The sequence below is a fragment of the Oncorhynchus keta genome, chromosome 4 (assembly GCF_023373465.1).
Source record: "Oncorhynchus keta strain PuntledgeMale-10-30-2019 chromosome 4, Oket_V2, whole genome shotgun sequence".
Taxonomy (NCBI): Eukaryota; Metazoa; Chordata; class Actinopteri; order Salmoniformes; family Salmonidae; genus Oncorhynchus; species Oncorhynchus keta.
The window spans coordinates 15,877,260-15,894,363 of NC_068424.1; the positions used below are offsets into that span (position 1 = coordinate 15,877,260).

The window sequence follows — 17,104 nt, forward strand, 5'->3', positions numbered from 1 at the left end:
CTCTCCCCCTCCACCCGTCTTCTTCCACTGTCCTGCTCCTCCTCTCTCCCCCTCCTCCCGTCTTCCTCCTCTGTTCTGCTCCTCCTCTCTCTCCCCGTCCTCCCGTCTTCCTCCTCTGTTCTGCTCCTCCTCTCTCCCCTCCACCCCGTATTCCTCCTCTGTTCTGCTCCTCCTCTCTCCCCCGTCCTCCCGTCTACTTCCTCTGTTCTGCTCCTCCTCTCTCCCCCCTCCTCCCCGTCTTCCTCTTCTGTCCTGCTCCTCCTCTCTCCCCCCTCCACCCGTCTTCCTCTTCTGTCCTGCTCCTCCTCTCTCCCCCCTCCACCCTGTCTTCTTCCTCTGTCCTGCTCCTCCTCTCCCCCCTCCACCCTGTCTTCCTCTGTCCTGCTCCTCCTCTCTCCCCCTCCTGTCTTCCTCTGTCCTGCTCCTCCTCTCTCCCCCTCCTCCCTGCCTTCCTTTTCTGTCCTGCTCCTCCTCTCTCCCCCTCCACCCGTCTTCTTCCACTGTCCTGCTCCTCCTCTCTCCCCTCCTCCCCGTCTTCCTCCTCTGTTCTGCTCCTCCTCTCTCTCCCCCGTCCTCCCGTCTTCCTCCTCTGTTCTGCTCCTCCTCTCTCCCCCTCCACCCCGTCTTCCTCCTCTGTTCTGCTCCTCCTCTCTCCCCCTCCACCCCGTCTTCTTCCTCTGTCCTGCTCCTCCTCTCTCCCCCTCCACCCCGCCTTCCTCCTCTGTCCTGCTCCTCCTCTCTCCCCCTCCACCCCGCCTTCCTCCTCTGTTCTGCTCCTCCTCTCCTCTCCGTCTTCCTCCTCTGTTCTGCTCCTCCTCTCCTCTCCGTCTTCCTCTTCTTTTTTCCTCCCCCCAGTCTTGTCCAGTCTTTCCTCTCAGTCTCCCCCTGCCTCACCCTTCCTCACCCTTTCATCTGATCTCCCCCCTCCTCTCCTGCCTGTTAGCCCTTCCCACCCAGAGAGCCTCAGCCTATCACAGAGCCGCCCTGAGACCTTCAGCCTATTGGAGCGCAAGCCTTGGTCACAGAGGGTCTGGCCAGAGGGCGGGAGGCGTGTCTTAACTCACCTGGTGGAGGGCTTCATCATACAGGAGGGGCTGCAGGCATTCCCGGTAAACACAAACACACAATTCCTACAGGGGATATAGCTGGTGTCTAGTTGGTGTCACAAACTGATAAATTAACAGTATATACAGAATAACCTTTGTGTGCATGCGCGCGTGTGTGTACCTGTGCAGGTGAACCGCTCGTCTCTGTTGTTGGGAGGGCAGGAGGCTATCTCCCAGAATGGGAACATAGAGGGGGCCGAGTTATTACCGTTGACAGACACACCAGAGCCACCGGAACATTCCAGCGAATCAGAACAAGAGCGTGTGGCTACAAGTGACCCGCTCACAGGTAAACCACCTTAATCTCCTGGTTCTGAATCAATATTCAATTCAATATTCAATTCAATTATCTCTCTGAATCCAAACCACACTAGGTCCCAGAGAGAGACATAGGGGAGTGTTACATTGCGAGTCTTGTGGGAAGAGAGGCCACGCCCACTCCTTCCATCGCTCCAAGCGATACTGCTCCACTTCCTGTGCCCGCAGGTAAGCCGCACTACCATTGGCTGAACACAGTAACAAGACAGTGACAGAATAGTTATTCTCTTGGTCTAGACCAGCGTTTCTCAAACTAGGGGTGGCGACCAAACTATACACACCCAGGAGGAGTAGCTGCTGCCTTGGTAGGAGCTAATCGGGATCCATAATAAATACAAATACAAATATGGGTTTGCCTGATTTGAAAATAGGTTTAAATAAAACTGGGGTAACGTCAGTAACCTCCGGTAGCCACTAGATACAGTTGCAATAAACAGAGCGATTTCTGTTTCCATTCATACAAATGTGACTGTATCTTTTGAACGGTTTAAACTACAACATATTATGACCCCAACACTGTTTAAACTACAACTTGACCCCAACACTGTTTAAACTACAACATGACCCCAACACTGTTTAAACTACAACATGACCCCAACACTGTTTAAACTACAACATGTCCCCAACACTGTTTAAACTACAACATGACCCCAACACTGTTTAAACTACAACATGACCCCAACACTGTTTAAACTACAACATGACCCCAACACTGTTTAAACTACAACATGACCCCAACACTGTTTAAACTACAACATGTCCCCAACACTGTTTAAACTACAACATGACCCCAACACTGTTTAAACTACAACATGACCCCAACACTGTTTAAACTACAACATGACCCCAACACTGTTTAAACGACAACATGACCCCAACACTGTTTAAACTACAACATGACCCCAACACTGTTTAAACTACAACATGACCCCAACACTGTTTAAACTACAACATGACCCCAACACTGTTTAAACTACAACATGACCCCAACACTGTTTAAACTACAACATGACCCCAACACTGTTTAAACTACAACATGACCCCAACACTGTTTAAACTACAACATGACCCCAACACTGTTTAAACTACAACATGACCCCAACACTGTTTAAACTACAACATGACCCCAACACTGTTTAAACTACAACATGACCCCAACACTGTTTAAACTACAACATGACCCCAACACTGTTTAAACTACAACATGACCCCAACACTGTTTAAACTACAACATGACCCCAACACTGTTTAAACTACAACATATTATGACCCCAACACTGTTTAAACTACAACATGTCCCCAACACTGTTTAAACTACAACATGACCCCGACACTGTTTAAACTACAACATGACCCCAACACTGTTTAAACTACAACATGACCCCAACACTGTTTAAACTACAACATGACCCCGACACTGTTTAAACTACAACATGACCCCAACACTGTTTAAACTACAACATGACCCCAACACTGTTTAAACTACAACATGACCCCAACACTGTTTAAACTACAACATATTATGACCCCAACACTGTTTAAACTACAACATGACCCCAACACTGTTTAAACTACAACATGTCCCCAACACTGTTTAAACTACAACATGACCCCAATACTGTTTAAACTACAACATGACCCCAACACTGTTTAAACTACAACATATTATGACCCCAACACTGTTTAAACTACAACATGACCCCAACACTGTTTAAACTACAACATGACCCCAACACTGTTTAAACTACAACATGTCCCCAACACTGTTTAAACTACAACATGACCCCAACACTGTTTAAACGACAACATGACCCCAACACTGTTTAAACTACAACATGACCCCAACACTGTTTAAACTACAACATGACCCCAACACTGTTTAAACTACAACATGTCCCCAACACTGTTTAAACTACAACATGACCCCAACACTGTTTAAACTACAACATGACCCCAACACTGTTTAAACTACAACATGACCCCAACACTGTTTAAACTACAACATGACCCCAACACTGTTTAAACTACAACATATTATGACCCCAACACTGTTTAAACTACAACATATTATGACCCCAACACTGTTTAAACTACAACATGACCCCAACACTGTTTAAACTACAACATGACCCCAACACTGTTTAAACTACAACATGACCCCAACACTGTTTAAACTACAACATATTATGACACCCAACACTGTTTAAACTACAACATATTATGACCCCAACACTGTTTAAACTACAACATGACCCCAACACTGTTTAAACTACAACATATTATGACCCCAACACTGTTTAAACTACAACATGTCCCCAACACTGTTTAAACTACAACATGACCCCAACACTGTTTAAACTACAACATGACCCCAACACTGTTTAAACTACAACATATTATGACCCCAACACTGTTTAAACTACAACATGCCCCCAACACTGTTTAAACTACAACATGACCCCAACACTGTTTAAACTACAACATGTTATGACCCCAACACTGTTTAAACTACAACATGACCCCAACACTGTTTAAACTACAACATATTATGACCCCAACACTGTTTAAACTACAACATGCCCCCAACACTGTTTAAACTACAACATGACCCCAACACTGTTTAAACTACAACATATTATGACCCCAACACTGTTTAAACTACAACATGTCCCCAACACTGTTTAAACTACAACATGACCCCAACACTGTTTAAACTACAACATGACCCCAACACTGTTTAAACTACAACATGTCCCCAACACTGTTTAAACTACAACATGTCCCCAACACTGTTTAAACTGCAACATGACCCCAACACTGTTTAAACTACAACATATTATGACCCCAACACTGTTTAAACTACAACATATTATGACCCCAACACTGTTTAAACTACAACATGACCCCAACACTGTTTAAACTACAACATGTCCCCAACACTGTTTAAACTACAACATGACCCCAATACTGTTTAAACTACAACATGACCCCAACACTGTTTAAACTACAACATATTATGACCCCAACACTGTTTAAACTACAACATGTCCCCAACACTGTTTAAACTACAACATGACCCCAACACTGTTTAAACTACAACATGTCCCCAACACTGTTTAAACTACAACATGTCCCCAACACTGTTTAAACTACAACATGACCCCAACACTGTTTAAACTACAACATATTATGACCCCAACACTGTTTAAACTACAACATGACCCCAACACTGTTTAAACTACAACATGACCCCAACACTGTTTAAACTACAACATGACCCCAACACTGTTGAAACTACAACATATTATGACCCCAACACTGTTTAAACTACAACATATTATGACCCCAACACTGTTTAAACTACAACATGACCCCAACACTCTTTAAACTACAACATATTATGACCCCAACACTGTTTAAACTACAACATGACCCCAACACTGTTTAAACTACAACATGACCCCAACACTGTTTAAACTACAACATGACCCCAACACTGTTTAAACTACAACATATTATGACCCCAACACTGTTTAAACTACAACATATTATGACCCCAACACTGTTTAAACTACAACATGACCCCAACACTGTTTAAACTACAACATATTATGACCCCAACACTGTTTAAACTACAACATGTCCCCAACACTGTTTAAACTACAACATGACCCCAACACTGTTTAAACTACAACATGACCCCAACACTGTTTAAACTACAACATATTATGACCCCAACACTGTTTAAACTACAACATGCCCCCAACACTGTTTAAACTACAACATGACCCCAACACTGTTTAAACTACAACATATTATGACCCCAACACTGTTTAAACTACAACATGACCCCAACACTGTTTAAACTACAACATGACCCCAACACTGTTTAAACTACAACATGACCCCAACACTGTTTAAACTACAACATGTCCCCAACACTGTTTAAACTGCAACATGACCCCAACACTGTTTAAACTACAACATATTATGACCCCAACACTGTTTAAACTACAACATATTATGACCCCAACACTGTTTAAACTACAACATGACCCCAACACTGTTTAAACTACAACATGTCCCCAACACTGTTTAAACTACAACATGTCCCCAACACTGTTTAAACTGCAACATGACCCCAACACTGTTTAAACTACAACATGACCCCAACACTGTTTAAACTACAACATATTATGACCCCAACACTGTTTAAACTACAACATGACCCCAACACTGTTTAAACTACAACATGTCCCCAACACTGTTTAAACTACAACATGACCCCAACACTGTTTAAACTACAACATGACCCCAACACTGTTTAAACTACAACATGTCCCCAACACTGTTTAAACTACAACATGTCCCCAAGACTGTTTAAACTGCAACATGACCCCAACACTGTTTAAACTACAACATATTATGACCCCAACACTGTTTAAACTACAACATATTATGACCCCAACACTGTTTAAACTACAACATGACCCCAACACTGTTTAAACTACAACATGTCCCCAACACTGTTTAAACTACAACATGTCCCCAACACTGTTTAAACTGCAACATGACCCCAACACTGTTTAAACTACAACATATTATGACCCCAACACTGTTTAAACTACAACATATTATGACCACAACACTGTTTAAACTGCAACATGACCCCAACACTGTTTAAACTACAACATATTATGACCCCAACACTGTTTAAACTGCAACATGACCCCAACACTGTTTAAACTACAACATGACCCCAACACTGTTTAAACTACAACATGTCCCCAACACTGTTTAAACTACAACATGTCCCCAACACTGTTTAAACTGCAACATGACCCCAACACTGTTTAAACTACAACATATTATGACCCCAACACTGTTTAAACTACAACATGACCCCAACACTGTTTAAACTACAACATGACCCCAATACTGTTTAAACTACAACATATTATGACCACAACACTGTTTAAACTACAACATGACCCCAACACTGTTTAAACTACAACATATTATGACCCCAACACTGTTTAAACTACAACATATTATGACCCCAACACTGTTTAAACTACAACATGACCCCAACACTGTTTAAACTACAACATGTCCCCAACACTGTTTAAACTACAACATGTCCCCAACACTGTTTAAACTGCAACATGACCCCAACACTGTTTAAACTACAACATGACCCCAACACTGTTTAAACTACAACATATTATGACCCCAACACTGTTTAAACTACAACATGTCCCCAACACTGTTTAAACTACAACATGACCCCAACACTGTTTAAACTACAACATGTCCCCAACACTGTTTAAACTACAACATGACCCCAACACTGTTTAAACTACAACATGACCCCAACACTGTTTAAACTACAACATGTCCCCAACACTGTTTAAACTGCAACATGACCCCAACACTGTTTAAACTACAACATATTATGACCCCAACACTGTTTAAACTACAACATATTATGACCCCAACACTGTTTAAACTACAACATGACCCCAACACTGTTTAAACTACAACATGTCCCCAACACTGTTTAAACTACAACATGTCCCCAACACTGTTTAAACTGCAACATGACCCCAACACTGTTTAAACTACAACATATTATGACCCCAACACTGTTTAAACTACAACATATTATGACCACAACACTGTTTAAACTGCAACATGACCCCAACACTGTTTAAACTACAACATGACCCCAACACTGTTTAAACTACAACATGTCCCCAACACTGTTTAAACTGCAACATGACCCCAACACTGTTTAAACTACAACATATTATGACCCCAACACTGTTTAAACTACAACATGACCCCAACACTGTTTAAACTACAACATGACCCCAATACTGTTTAAACTACAACATATTATGACCACAACACTGTTTAAACTACAACATGACCCCAACACTGTTTAAACTACAACATATTATGACCCCAACACTGTTTAAACTGCAACATGACCCCAACACTTTTTAAACTACAACATATTATGACCCCAACACTGTTTAAACTACAACATATTATGACCCCAACACTGTTTAAACTGCAACATGACCCCAACACTGTTTAAACTACAACATATTATGACCCCAACACTGTTTAAACTACAACATATTATGACCCCAACACTGTTTAAACTACAACATGACCCCAACACTGTTTAAACTACAACATGTCCCCAACACTGTTTAAACTACAACATGACCCCAACACTGTTTAAACTGCAACATGACCCAAACACTGGAAGACAAGACTCTCAGGAACACGTATGTCTGTGTCCTTCTACAATGACCACAAGCCACACAGGACTCATTAGAACAGAATGGACAACACCAGGCACTGCATCAGACCGGGGGGAGAACATCATCAATGATCATGTTCTTTTCTACACAGAGGTTCACATCAAATTATTGCCTGATGATCTTCTGAACTTCTCAATACCTTTCTGATTCTGATTTCACTTCAAACCACAATACATCCTTCAGATTGAAATACTTTCAAAAGTACTGTCAGACTGATTTGTAATAGCCTGTCATAGCCCCAATTAAAAAAGTTAAGCCGTTGATTACATACATATTTTTACATGGTGGGGTCACACATTTTTGGGGTCACGGCCCAAAAAGGTTTGGGAACCCCTGGTCTAGACAGCAAGTTGTATGTGAAGTTGTTTCGCCACATATTTACTACAGTTGTACTGCACAGACATTCATAAACACACAGAAACACATAAACACCCTCACACAGGCTGTGGTCAGACAGGACGTCACATGGGAGGAAATCTCAACCCCAGAGAGCTCAGAGAAAGGACACATCATCATCCTCTTTCTCCCTCTCTCTCCCTCCAGGTATAATGTAGGGCTGTCCAAGCGTCTGCGTGCCCTGAGTGCTGGCAGCCAGCCAGAGGGGCGACGCTCTGAGATGAACAAGGTGGAGTCTGTGCCTGGGAAGCCTCTCTTACTGCGACTGGTCAGTTACAACTTTGAACAAATAGGTCACTCCACAGAGATACACTTTATGGTATATCCTGCAGGTTTAATGCCTTATAACATGTTACAGGCATATAGAAGCCTTTATAGTTGAAGCCCAGCTGTTCCTACATGTTCCGTCTCCTGTAACATCATCTATTTTAGCCCCGTGAAATATGGAGCGCCCATCGCCGTGACAACGAAGAGGAGGAGGGGCATGCTGTTCCCACGGCAGCCAGGCTGGAGCGCCGAGTGGCACGGAGGGCGAGGAGGGCCTCAGAGCCAGCGATGACCCCTGGTAACTCCACTGTGACCTCTAGTGACTCCCTACCTGCACAGTGGAGCGTCGAGCAAGTCTGGGACTTTATACACACACTGCCAGGTAACACACACACACACTGCCAGGTAACACACACACACACACACTGCCAGGTAACACACACACACACTGCCAGGTAACACATACACTGCCAGGTAACACACACACTGCCAGGTAACACACACACACACTGCCAGGTAACACACACACACACACACTGCCAGGTAACACACACACACACTGCCAGGTAACACATACACTGCCAGGTAACACACACACTGCCAGGTAACACACACACTGCCAGGTAACACATACACTGCCAGGTAACACACACACACACTGCCAGGTAACACACACACACACACACACACACACTGCCAGGTAACACACACACACACTGCCAGGTAACACATACACTGCCAGGTAACACACACACTGCCAGGTAACACACACACTGCCAGGTAACACATACACTGCCAGGTAACACACACACACACTGCCAGGTAACACACACACACACTGCCAGGTAACACACACACTGCCAGGTAACACATACACACACACTGCCAGGTAACACACACACACACACTGCCAGGTAACACACACACTGCCAGGTAACACATACACACACACTGCCAGGTAACACACACACACACACACACTGCCAGGTAACACATACACACACACTGCCAGGTAACACACACACTGCCAGGTAACACACACACTGCCAGGTAACACATACACTGCCAGGTAACACACACACACACTGCCAGGTAACACACACACACACTGCCAGGTAACACACACACTGCCAGGTAACACATACACACACACTGCCAGGTAACACACACACACACACTGCCAGGTAACACATACACACACTGCCAGGTAACACACACACACACACACACACACACACACACACACACACACACACTGCCAGGTAACACACACACACTGCCAGGTAACACAGACACTGCCAGGTAACACATACTGCCAGGTAACACATACACACACTGCCAGGTAACACACACTGCCAGGTAACACACACACACACTGCCAGGCAACACATACACTGCCACATAACACATACACACACTGCCAGGTAACACATACACACTGCTAGGTAACACATACACACACTGCTAGGTAACACATACACACACACCGCCAGGTAACACATACAAACACACACTGCCACATAACACACACACACACACACACACACACTGCCAGGTAACACACACTCACACACTGCTAGGTAACACATACACACTGCAAGGTAACACACACACTGCTAGGTAACACATACACACACTGCCAGGTAACACATAAACACACTGCCAGGTAACACACACACACACACTGCCAAGTAACACACACACACACTGCCAGGTAACACACACACACTGCCAGCTAACACACACACACTGCCAGGTAACACATACACACACTGCCAGGTAACACACACACTGCCAGGTAACACATACACTGCCAGGTAACACACAAACACACTGCCAGGTAACACACACACACACTGCCAGGCAACACATACACTGCCAGGTAATACACACACACACTGCCAGGTAACACACACACTGCCAGGTAACACATACACTGCCAGGTAACACACACACACACACTGCCAGGTAATACACACACACACTGCCACGTAACACACACACACACACACACACACACACACACACACACACACACACACACACACACACACACACACACACACACACACACACTGCCAGGTAACACATACACTGCCAGGTAACACACACACACTGCCAGGTAACACATACACACACTGCCAGGTAACACACACACACACGAACACACACACACACACACTGCCAGGTAACACACACACACTGCCAGGTAACACACACACTGCCAGGTAACACATACTGCCAGGTAACACATACACACACTGCCAGGTAACACACACACACACTGCCAGGTAACACACACACACACTGCCAGGCAACACATACACTGCCACATAACACATACACACACTGCCAGGTAACACATACACACTGCTAGGTAACACAAACACACACTGCCACATAACACACACACACACACACTGCCAGGTAACACACACACACACTGCTAGGTAACACATACACACTGCAAGGTAACACACACACTGCTAGGTAACACATACACACACTGCCAGGTAACACATAAACACACTGCCAGGTAACACACACACACACACACACACACTGCCAGGTAACACACACACACTGCCAGGTAACACACACACTGCCAGGTAACACATACTGCCAGGTAACACATACACACACTGCCAGGTAACACACACTGCCAGGTAACACACACACACTGCCAGGCAACACATACACTGCCACATAACACATACACACACTGCCAGGTAACACATACACACTGCTAGGTAACACATACACACACTGCTAGGTAACACATACACACACACCGCCAGGTAACACATACAAACACACACTGCCACATAACACACACACACACACTGCCAGGTAACACACACTCACACACTGCCAGGTAACACACACTGCCAGGTAACACACACACACACTGCCAGGCAACACATACACTGCCACATAACACATACACACACTGCCAGGTAACACATACACACTGCTAGGTAACACATACACACACTGCTAGGTAACACATACACACACACCGCCAGGTAACACATACAAACACACACTGCCACATAACACACACACACACACACACACACACACTGCCAGGTAACACACACACACACACTGCTAGGTAACACATACACACTGCAAGGTAACACACACACTGCTAGGTAACACATACACACACTGCCAGGTAACACATAAACACACTGCCAGGTAACACACACACACACACTGCCAGGTAACACACACACACACTGCCAGGTAACACACACACACTGCCAGGTAACACACACACACTGCCAGGTAACACATACACACACTGCCAGGTAACACACACACTGCCAGGTAACACATACACTGCCAGGTAACACACAAACACACTGCCAGGTAACACACACACACACTGCCAGGCAACACATACACTGCCAGGTAACACACACACACACTGCCAGGTAACACACACACTGCCAGGTAACACATACACTGCCAGGTAACACACACACACACACTGCCAGGTAATACACACACACACTGCCACGTAACACACACACACACACACACACACACACACACACACCCCACAACACACACACACACACACACACACTGCCAGGTAACACATACACTGCCAGGTAACACACACACACTGCCAGGTAACACATACACACACTGCCAGGTAACACACACACACACGAACACACACACACACACACACTGCCAGGTAACACACACACACTGCCAGGTAACACACACACTGCCAGGTAACACATACTGCCAGGTAACACATACACACACTGCCAGGTAACACACACACACACTGCCAGGTAACACACACACACACTGCCAGGCAACACATACACTGCCACATAACACATACACACACTGCCAGGTAACACATACACACTGCTAGGTAACACAAACACACACTGCCACATAACACACACACACACACACTGCCAGGTAACACACACACACACTGCTAGGTAACACATACACACTGCAAGGTAACACACACACTGCTAGGTAACACATGCACACACTGCCAGGTAACACATAAACACACTGCCAGGTAACACACACACACACACACACACACACTGCCAGGTAACACACACACACTGCCAGGTAACACACACACTGCCAGGTAACACATACTGCCAGGTAACACATACACACACTGCCAGGTAACACACACTGCCAGGTAACACACACACACTGCCAGGCAACACATACACTGCCACATAACACATACACACACTGCCAGGTAACACATACACACTGCTAGGTAACACATACACACACTGCTAGGTAACACATACACACACACCGCCAGGTAACACATACAAACACACACTGCCACATAACACACACACACACACTGCCAGGTAACACACACTCACACACTGCTAGGTAACACATACACACTGCAAGGTAACACACACTGCTAGGTAACACATACACACACTGCCAGGTAACACATAAACACACTGCCAGGTAACACACACACACACACTGCCAGGTAACACACACACACACTGCCAGGTAACACACACACACACACTGCCAGGTAACACACACACACTGCCAGGTAACACATACACACACTGCCAGGTAACACACACACTGCCAGGTAACACATACACTGCCAGGTAACACACACACTGCCAGGTAACACACACACACACTGCCAGGCAACACATACACTGCCAGGTAATACACACACACACTGCCAGGTAACACACACACTGCCAGGTAACACATACACTGCCAGGTAACACACACACACACACACTGCCACGTAACACACACACACACACACACACACACACACTGCCAGGTAACACATACACTGCCAGGTAACACACACACACACACTGCCAGGTAACACATACACACACTGCCAGGTAACACACACACACACACACTGCCAGGTAACACACACACACTGCCAGGTAACACACACACTGCCAGGTAACACATACTGCCAGGTAACACATACACACACTGCCAGGTAACACACACACACACTGCCAGGTAACACACACACACACTGCCAGGCAACACATACACTGCCACATAACACATACACACACTGCCAGGTAACACATACACACTGCTAGGTAACACAAACACACACTGCCACATAACACACACACACACTGCCAGGTAACACACACACACACTGCTAGGTAACACATACACACTGCAAGGTAACACACACACTGCTAGGTAACACATACACACACTGCCAGGTAACACATAAACACACTGCCAGGTAACACATAAACACACTGCCAGGTAACACACACTGCCAGGTAACACACACACACACTGCCAGGTAACACACACACTGCCAGGTAACACACACACACACACACACACTGCCAGGTAACACATACACACACTGCCAGGTAACACATACACACACTGCCAGGTAACACACACACACACACTGCCAGGTAACACACACACACACACTGCTAGGTAACACATACACACTGCAAGGTAACACACACACTGCTAGGTAACACATCCACACACTGCCAGGTAACACACACACACACTGCCAGGTAACACACACACACACTGCTAGGTAACACATACACACACTGCCAGGTAACACATACAAACACACACTGCCACATAACACATACACACACTGCCAGGTAACACACACACACACTGCTAGGTAACACAAACACACACTGCCACGTAACACACACTGCTAGGTAACACACACACTGCCACATAACACATACACACACTGCCAGGTAACACACACACACACTGCCAGGTAACACACACACACTGCCAGGCAACACACACTGCCAGGTAACACACACACACACTGCCAGGCAACACATACACTGCCAGGTAACACACACATACACTGCCAGGTAACACACACACACACACTGCCAGGCAACACATACACTGCCACATAACACATACACACACTGCCAGGTAACACATACACACTGCTAGGTAACACAAACACACACTGCCACATAACACACACACACACACACTGCCAGGTAACACACACACACACTGCTAGGTAACACATACACACTGCAAGGTAACACATACAAACACACACTGCCACATAACACATACACACACTGCCAGGTAACACACACTCACACACTGCTAGGTAACACATACACACTGCTAGGTAACACACACACTGCTAGGTAACACATACACACACTGCCAGATAACACACACACACACTGCCAGGTAACACATACACACACTGCCAGGTAACACACACACACACACACACACACACACTGCCAGGTAACACACACATAGTGCCAGGTAACACATACACACACTGCCAGTTAACACACACACACACTGCCAGGTAACACACACACACACTGCCAGTTAACACACACACACACTGCCAGGTAACACACACACACACTGCCAGGTAACACACACACACACTGCCAGGTAACACATACACACACTGCCAGGTAACACATACACACACTGCCACGTAACACACACACACAAGGACATGCATTGACCCATCTCCCTGCTGTAGGTTGTTGGTCGGTTATGCGTTGTCTTTAGGTTTTGGGGAGGTTATAACCTGTGTGTGTTGTCTTTAGGTTTTGGGGAGGTTCTAACCTGTGTGTGTTGTCTTTAGGTTTTGGGGAGGTTATAACCTGTGTGTGTTGTCTTTGGGTTTTGGGGAGGTTATAACCTGTGTGTGTTGTGTTTAGGTTTTGGGGAGGTTATAACCTGTGTGTGTTGTCTTTAGGTTTTGGGGAGGTTATAACCTGGGTGTATGGTGCTTTAAGGTTGTGGGGTGGTTATAACCTGGATGATTGTTGTTATAAGGTTATGGAGAGGTTATAACTTAGGTGTATGTTATCTTTAGGTTGTCGGGAGGTTAAAACCAGTGTGGGGAGGTTATAACCTGTGTGGATGTTGTTTTAATATTTTGGAAAGGTTATAACCTGTGTGTGTGTTGTTTTAAGGTTGTGGGGAGGTTATAACCTAGCTGTATGCTGTTTTAAGGTTGTGTGGAGGTTATAACCTGTGTGTGTATGTTTTCTTTAGGTTGTGTCGAGGTTGCGGAGGCGTTCCGTGTTCAGGAGATAGACGGCCAGGCTCTGCTACTGCTCACTGAGGACCACCTGATGACCAGCATGAACATCAAATTGGGACCAGCTCTCAAGATCTGTGCCCACATCAACACACTCAGACACAGATAGAGAGGGGGGAGGAGAGATGAGAGAAGGAGGTGAGGTGGGAGGAAGAGAAGATAGAGACAGAAAATAGGTTAAGAGGGCTGGGTGTGGAAAAAGATAGGGAAAAGAGTGATTGATTGATGGGGAAGAGAGGGGGGATGAGAGAGAGAGGATGAGAGAGAGGGGATGAGAGAGAGAGGTGAGGAACAAAGGACAGCGAAGATGAGAGATAAAGAGATTAATTCAAGAGATGAAGAGCTAAGAGTGAATCAGTGAGAGAGGAGAGGGACCTTTTCTATTCTATTGTGTCTGTGTACATATTTTACAATGCCGTCTATTGGGTGTAACAAACAATTTCATTAAGGATTTGTAACATACATTATCATGTATTTGTGTATTTGGTTATTATTTTAAAATGTGGCATCACATGTAAATTGTAAAATACTTTTTGATTTTACACAGTTGATACACAGACATTTTCAAATAACTTTGTGGAATTTAATGTCTTAACTAAATCAATGATTATGTTTTTATATATGATCTCTTCTGAGAAAAAGTTAGATCTTATTTGACTCCTAACCATGTCAATTTTGTCAGATATCATAATGTTTTATTTTATTCTGCCTCTTAAAACTCAGTAATAAATCAAATTAATTTATGAACATTGTTTTACTGCCTAGGTATTGGTATTATGATATTTGGTAGGTAGCAAAATTACCCACTACTAACTCCAGCCACTAGATGGAGGTGAGGGGTCACGTTTACTAGTAGAGAGACGGCAGCTGCAATATTCTCTCAACTCATGGAAACAATGATCAAGGAAAATTCAATATGAATGACATAAAAACCAATGTATCATATTTATATTGCTATCACTGATGCTTCTCTGGACCACAATGTCTAAGTTCATACATGAAAAACCTCCTAAAGCAGCACAGACCTATTATTGCTGAATCAATCCGTGTTTATGCCAAACCAATCAGGAACCAGTGGCAATTTCAACACTGCTGAAATGGGTTTTAACAGTTTAGCTGTCTCTTCTTGAAAAACATGTGGAAAAAATGATTTAACCTTTAATTCCTATTACTAACAACTCAAATAAGAACTAATAGATGTGTTTTTTTCAACTTGATGTTTTAAAAAAAAAAAAACAGTACTTACTACCAGGCGGTTGAGAAGTCAAAAGGTCATACAGGCAATGCCATATTAGAATGGCAATTTGCATAGCATTTTTTACTCATTAGAACAATATTGCAAAAATGACTTTAGGTCTGCTTCAATGGCTTTTTATAGGTAGGTAAGCATTGTTAAATAAGGACTGATGTTTAGCAAATTAGGGTAATTTTGTATGTCCGAACATATTCAATTATCCGCTATTTCTATGCTTCCTGTTCTAACAGTTTGTTTTTGCTCCTTTTGCTTTGTTTTGTACCCCAACTTTAAACAGCTGAAAATACAATATTTGTATGGAAAATGTATTTCACAGTGG

General features: G+C 44.5%; 1 protein-coding gene and 1 long non-coding RNA gene across 5 annotated transcripts in view; both read left to right on the plus strand.

Moving 5' to 3' along the window:
• LOC118373794 (bromodomain-containing protein 4-like) overlaps positions 1-16,273 on the plus strand; it is a 34,300-nt gene extending 18,027 nt beyond the window's left edge. Inside the window, exons 6-11 of one of the 2 annotated variants that reach the window (XM_052501560.1) lie at positions 944-1,109; positions 1,236-1,395; positions 1,481-1,592; positions 8,303-8,423; positions 8,588-8,804; positions 15,485-16,273. In XM_052501560.1, coding sequence (XP_052357520.1) covers positions 944-1,109; positions 1,236-1,395; positions 1,481-1,592; positions 8,303-8,423; positions 8,588-8,804; positions 15,485-15,639 — 931 coding nt within the window. In that variant the 3' untranslated portion in view covers positions 15,640-16,273. Of the gene's footprint in view, positions 1-855; positions 1,110-1,235; positions 1,396-1,480; positions 1,593-8,302; positions 8,424-8,587; positions 8,805-15,484 lie in introns of both variants that reach the window. The other variant, XM_052501559.1, reaches the window with a different exon arrangement.
• LOC127918285 (uncharacterized) lies at positions 8,865-11,281 on the plus strand. 3 transcript variants are annotated; one of them, XR_008099676.1, is made up of 3 exons: positions 8,865-8,915; positions 10,263-10,327; positions 10,611-11,281. It is a non-coding gene; the product is annotated as an uncharacterized LOC127918285 (long non-coding RNA). The 3 variants fall into 3 exon arrangements; XR_008099680.1 differs by lacking the exon at positions 8,865-8,915 and adding an exon at positions 8,976-9,026; XR_008099672.1 differs by lacking the exon at positions 8,865-8,915 and adding an exon at positions 9,133-9,183.
• Positions 16,274-17,104: the final 831 nt, after the last annotated feature.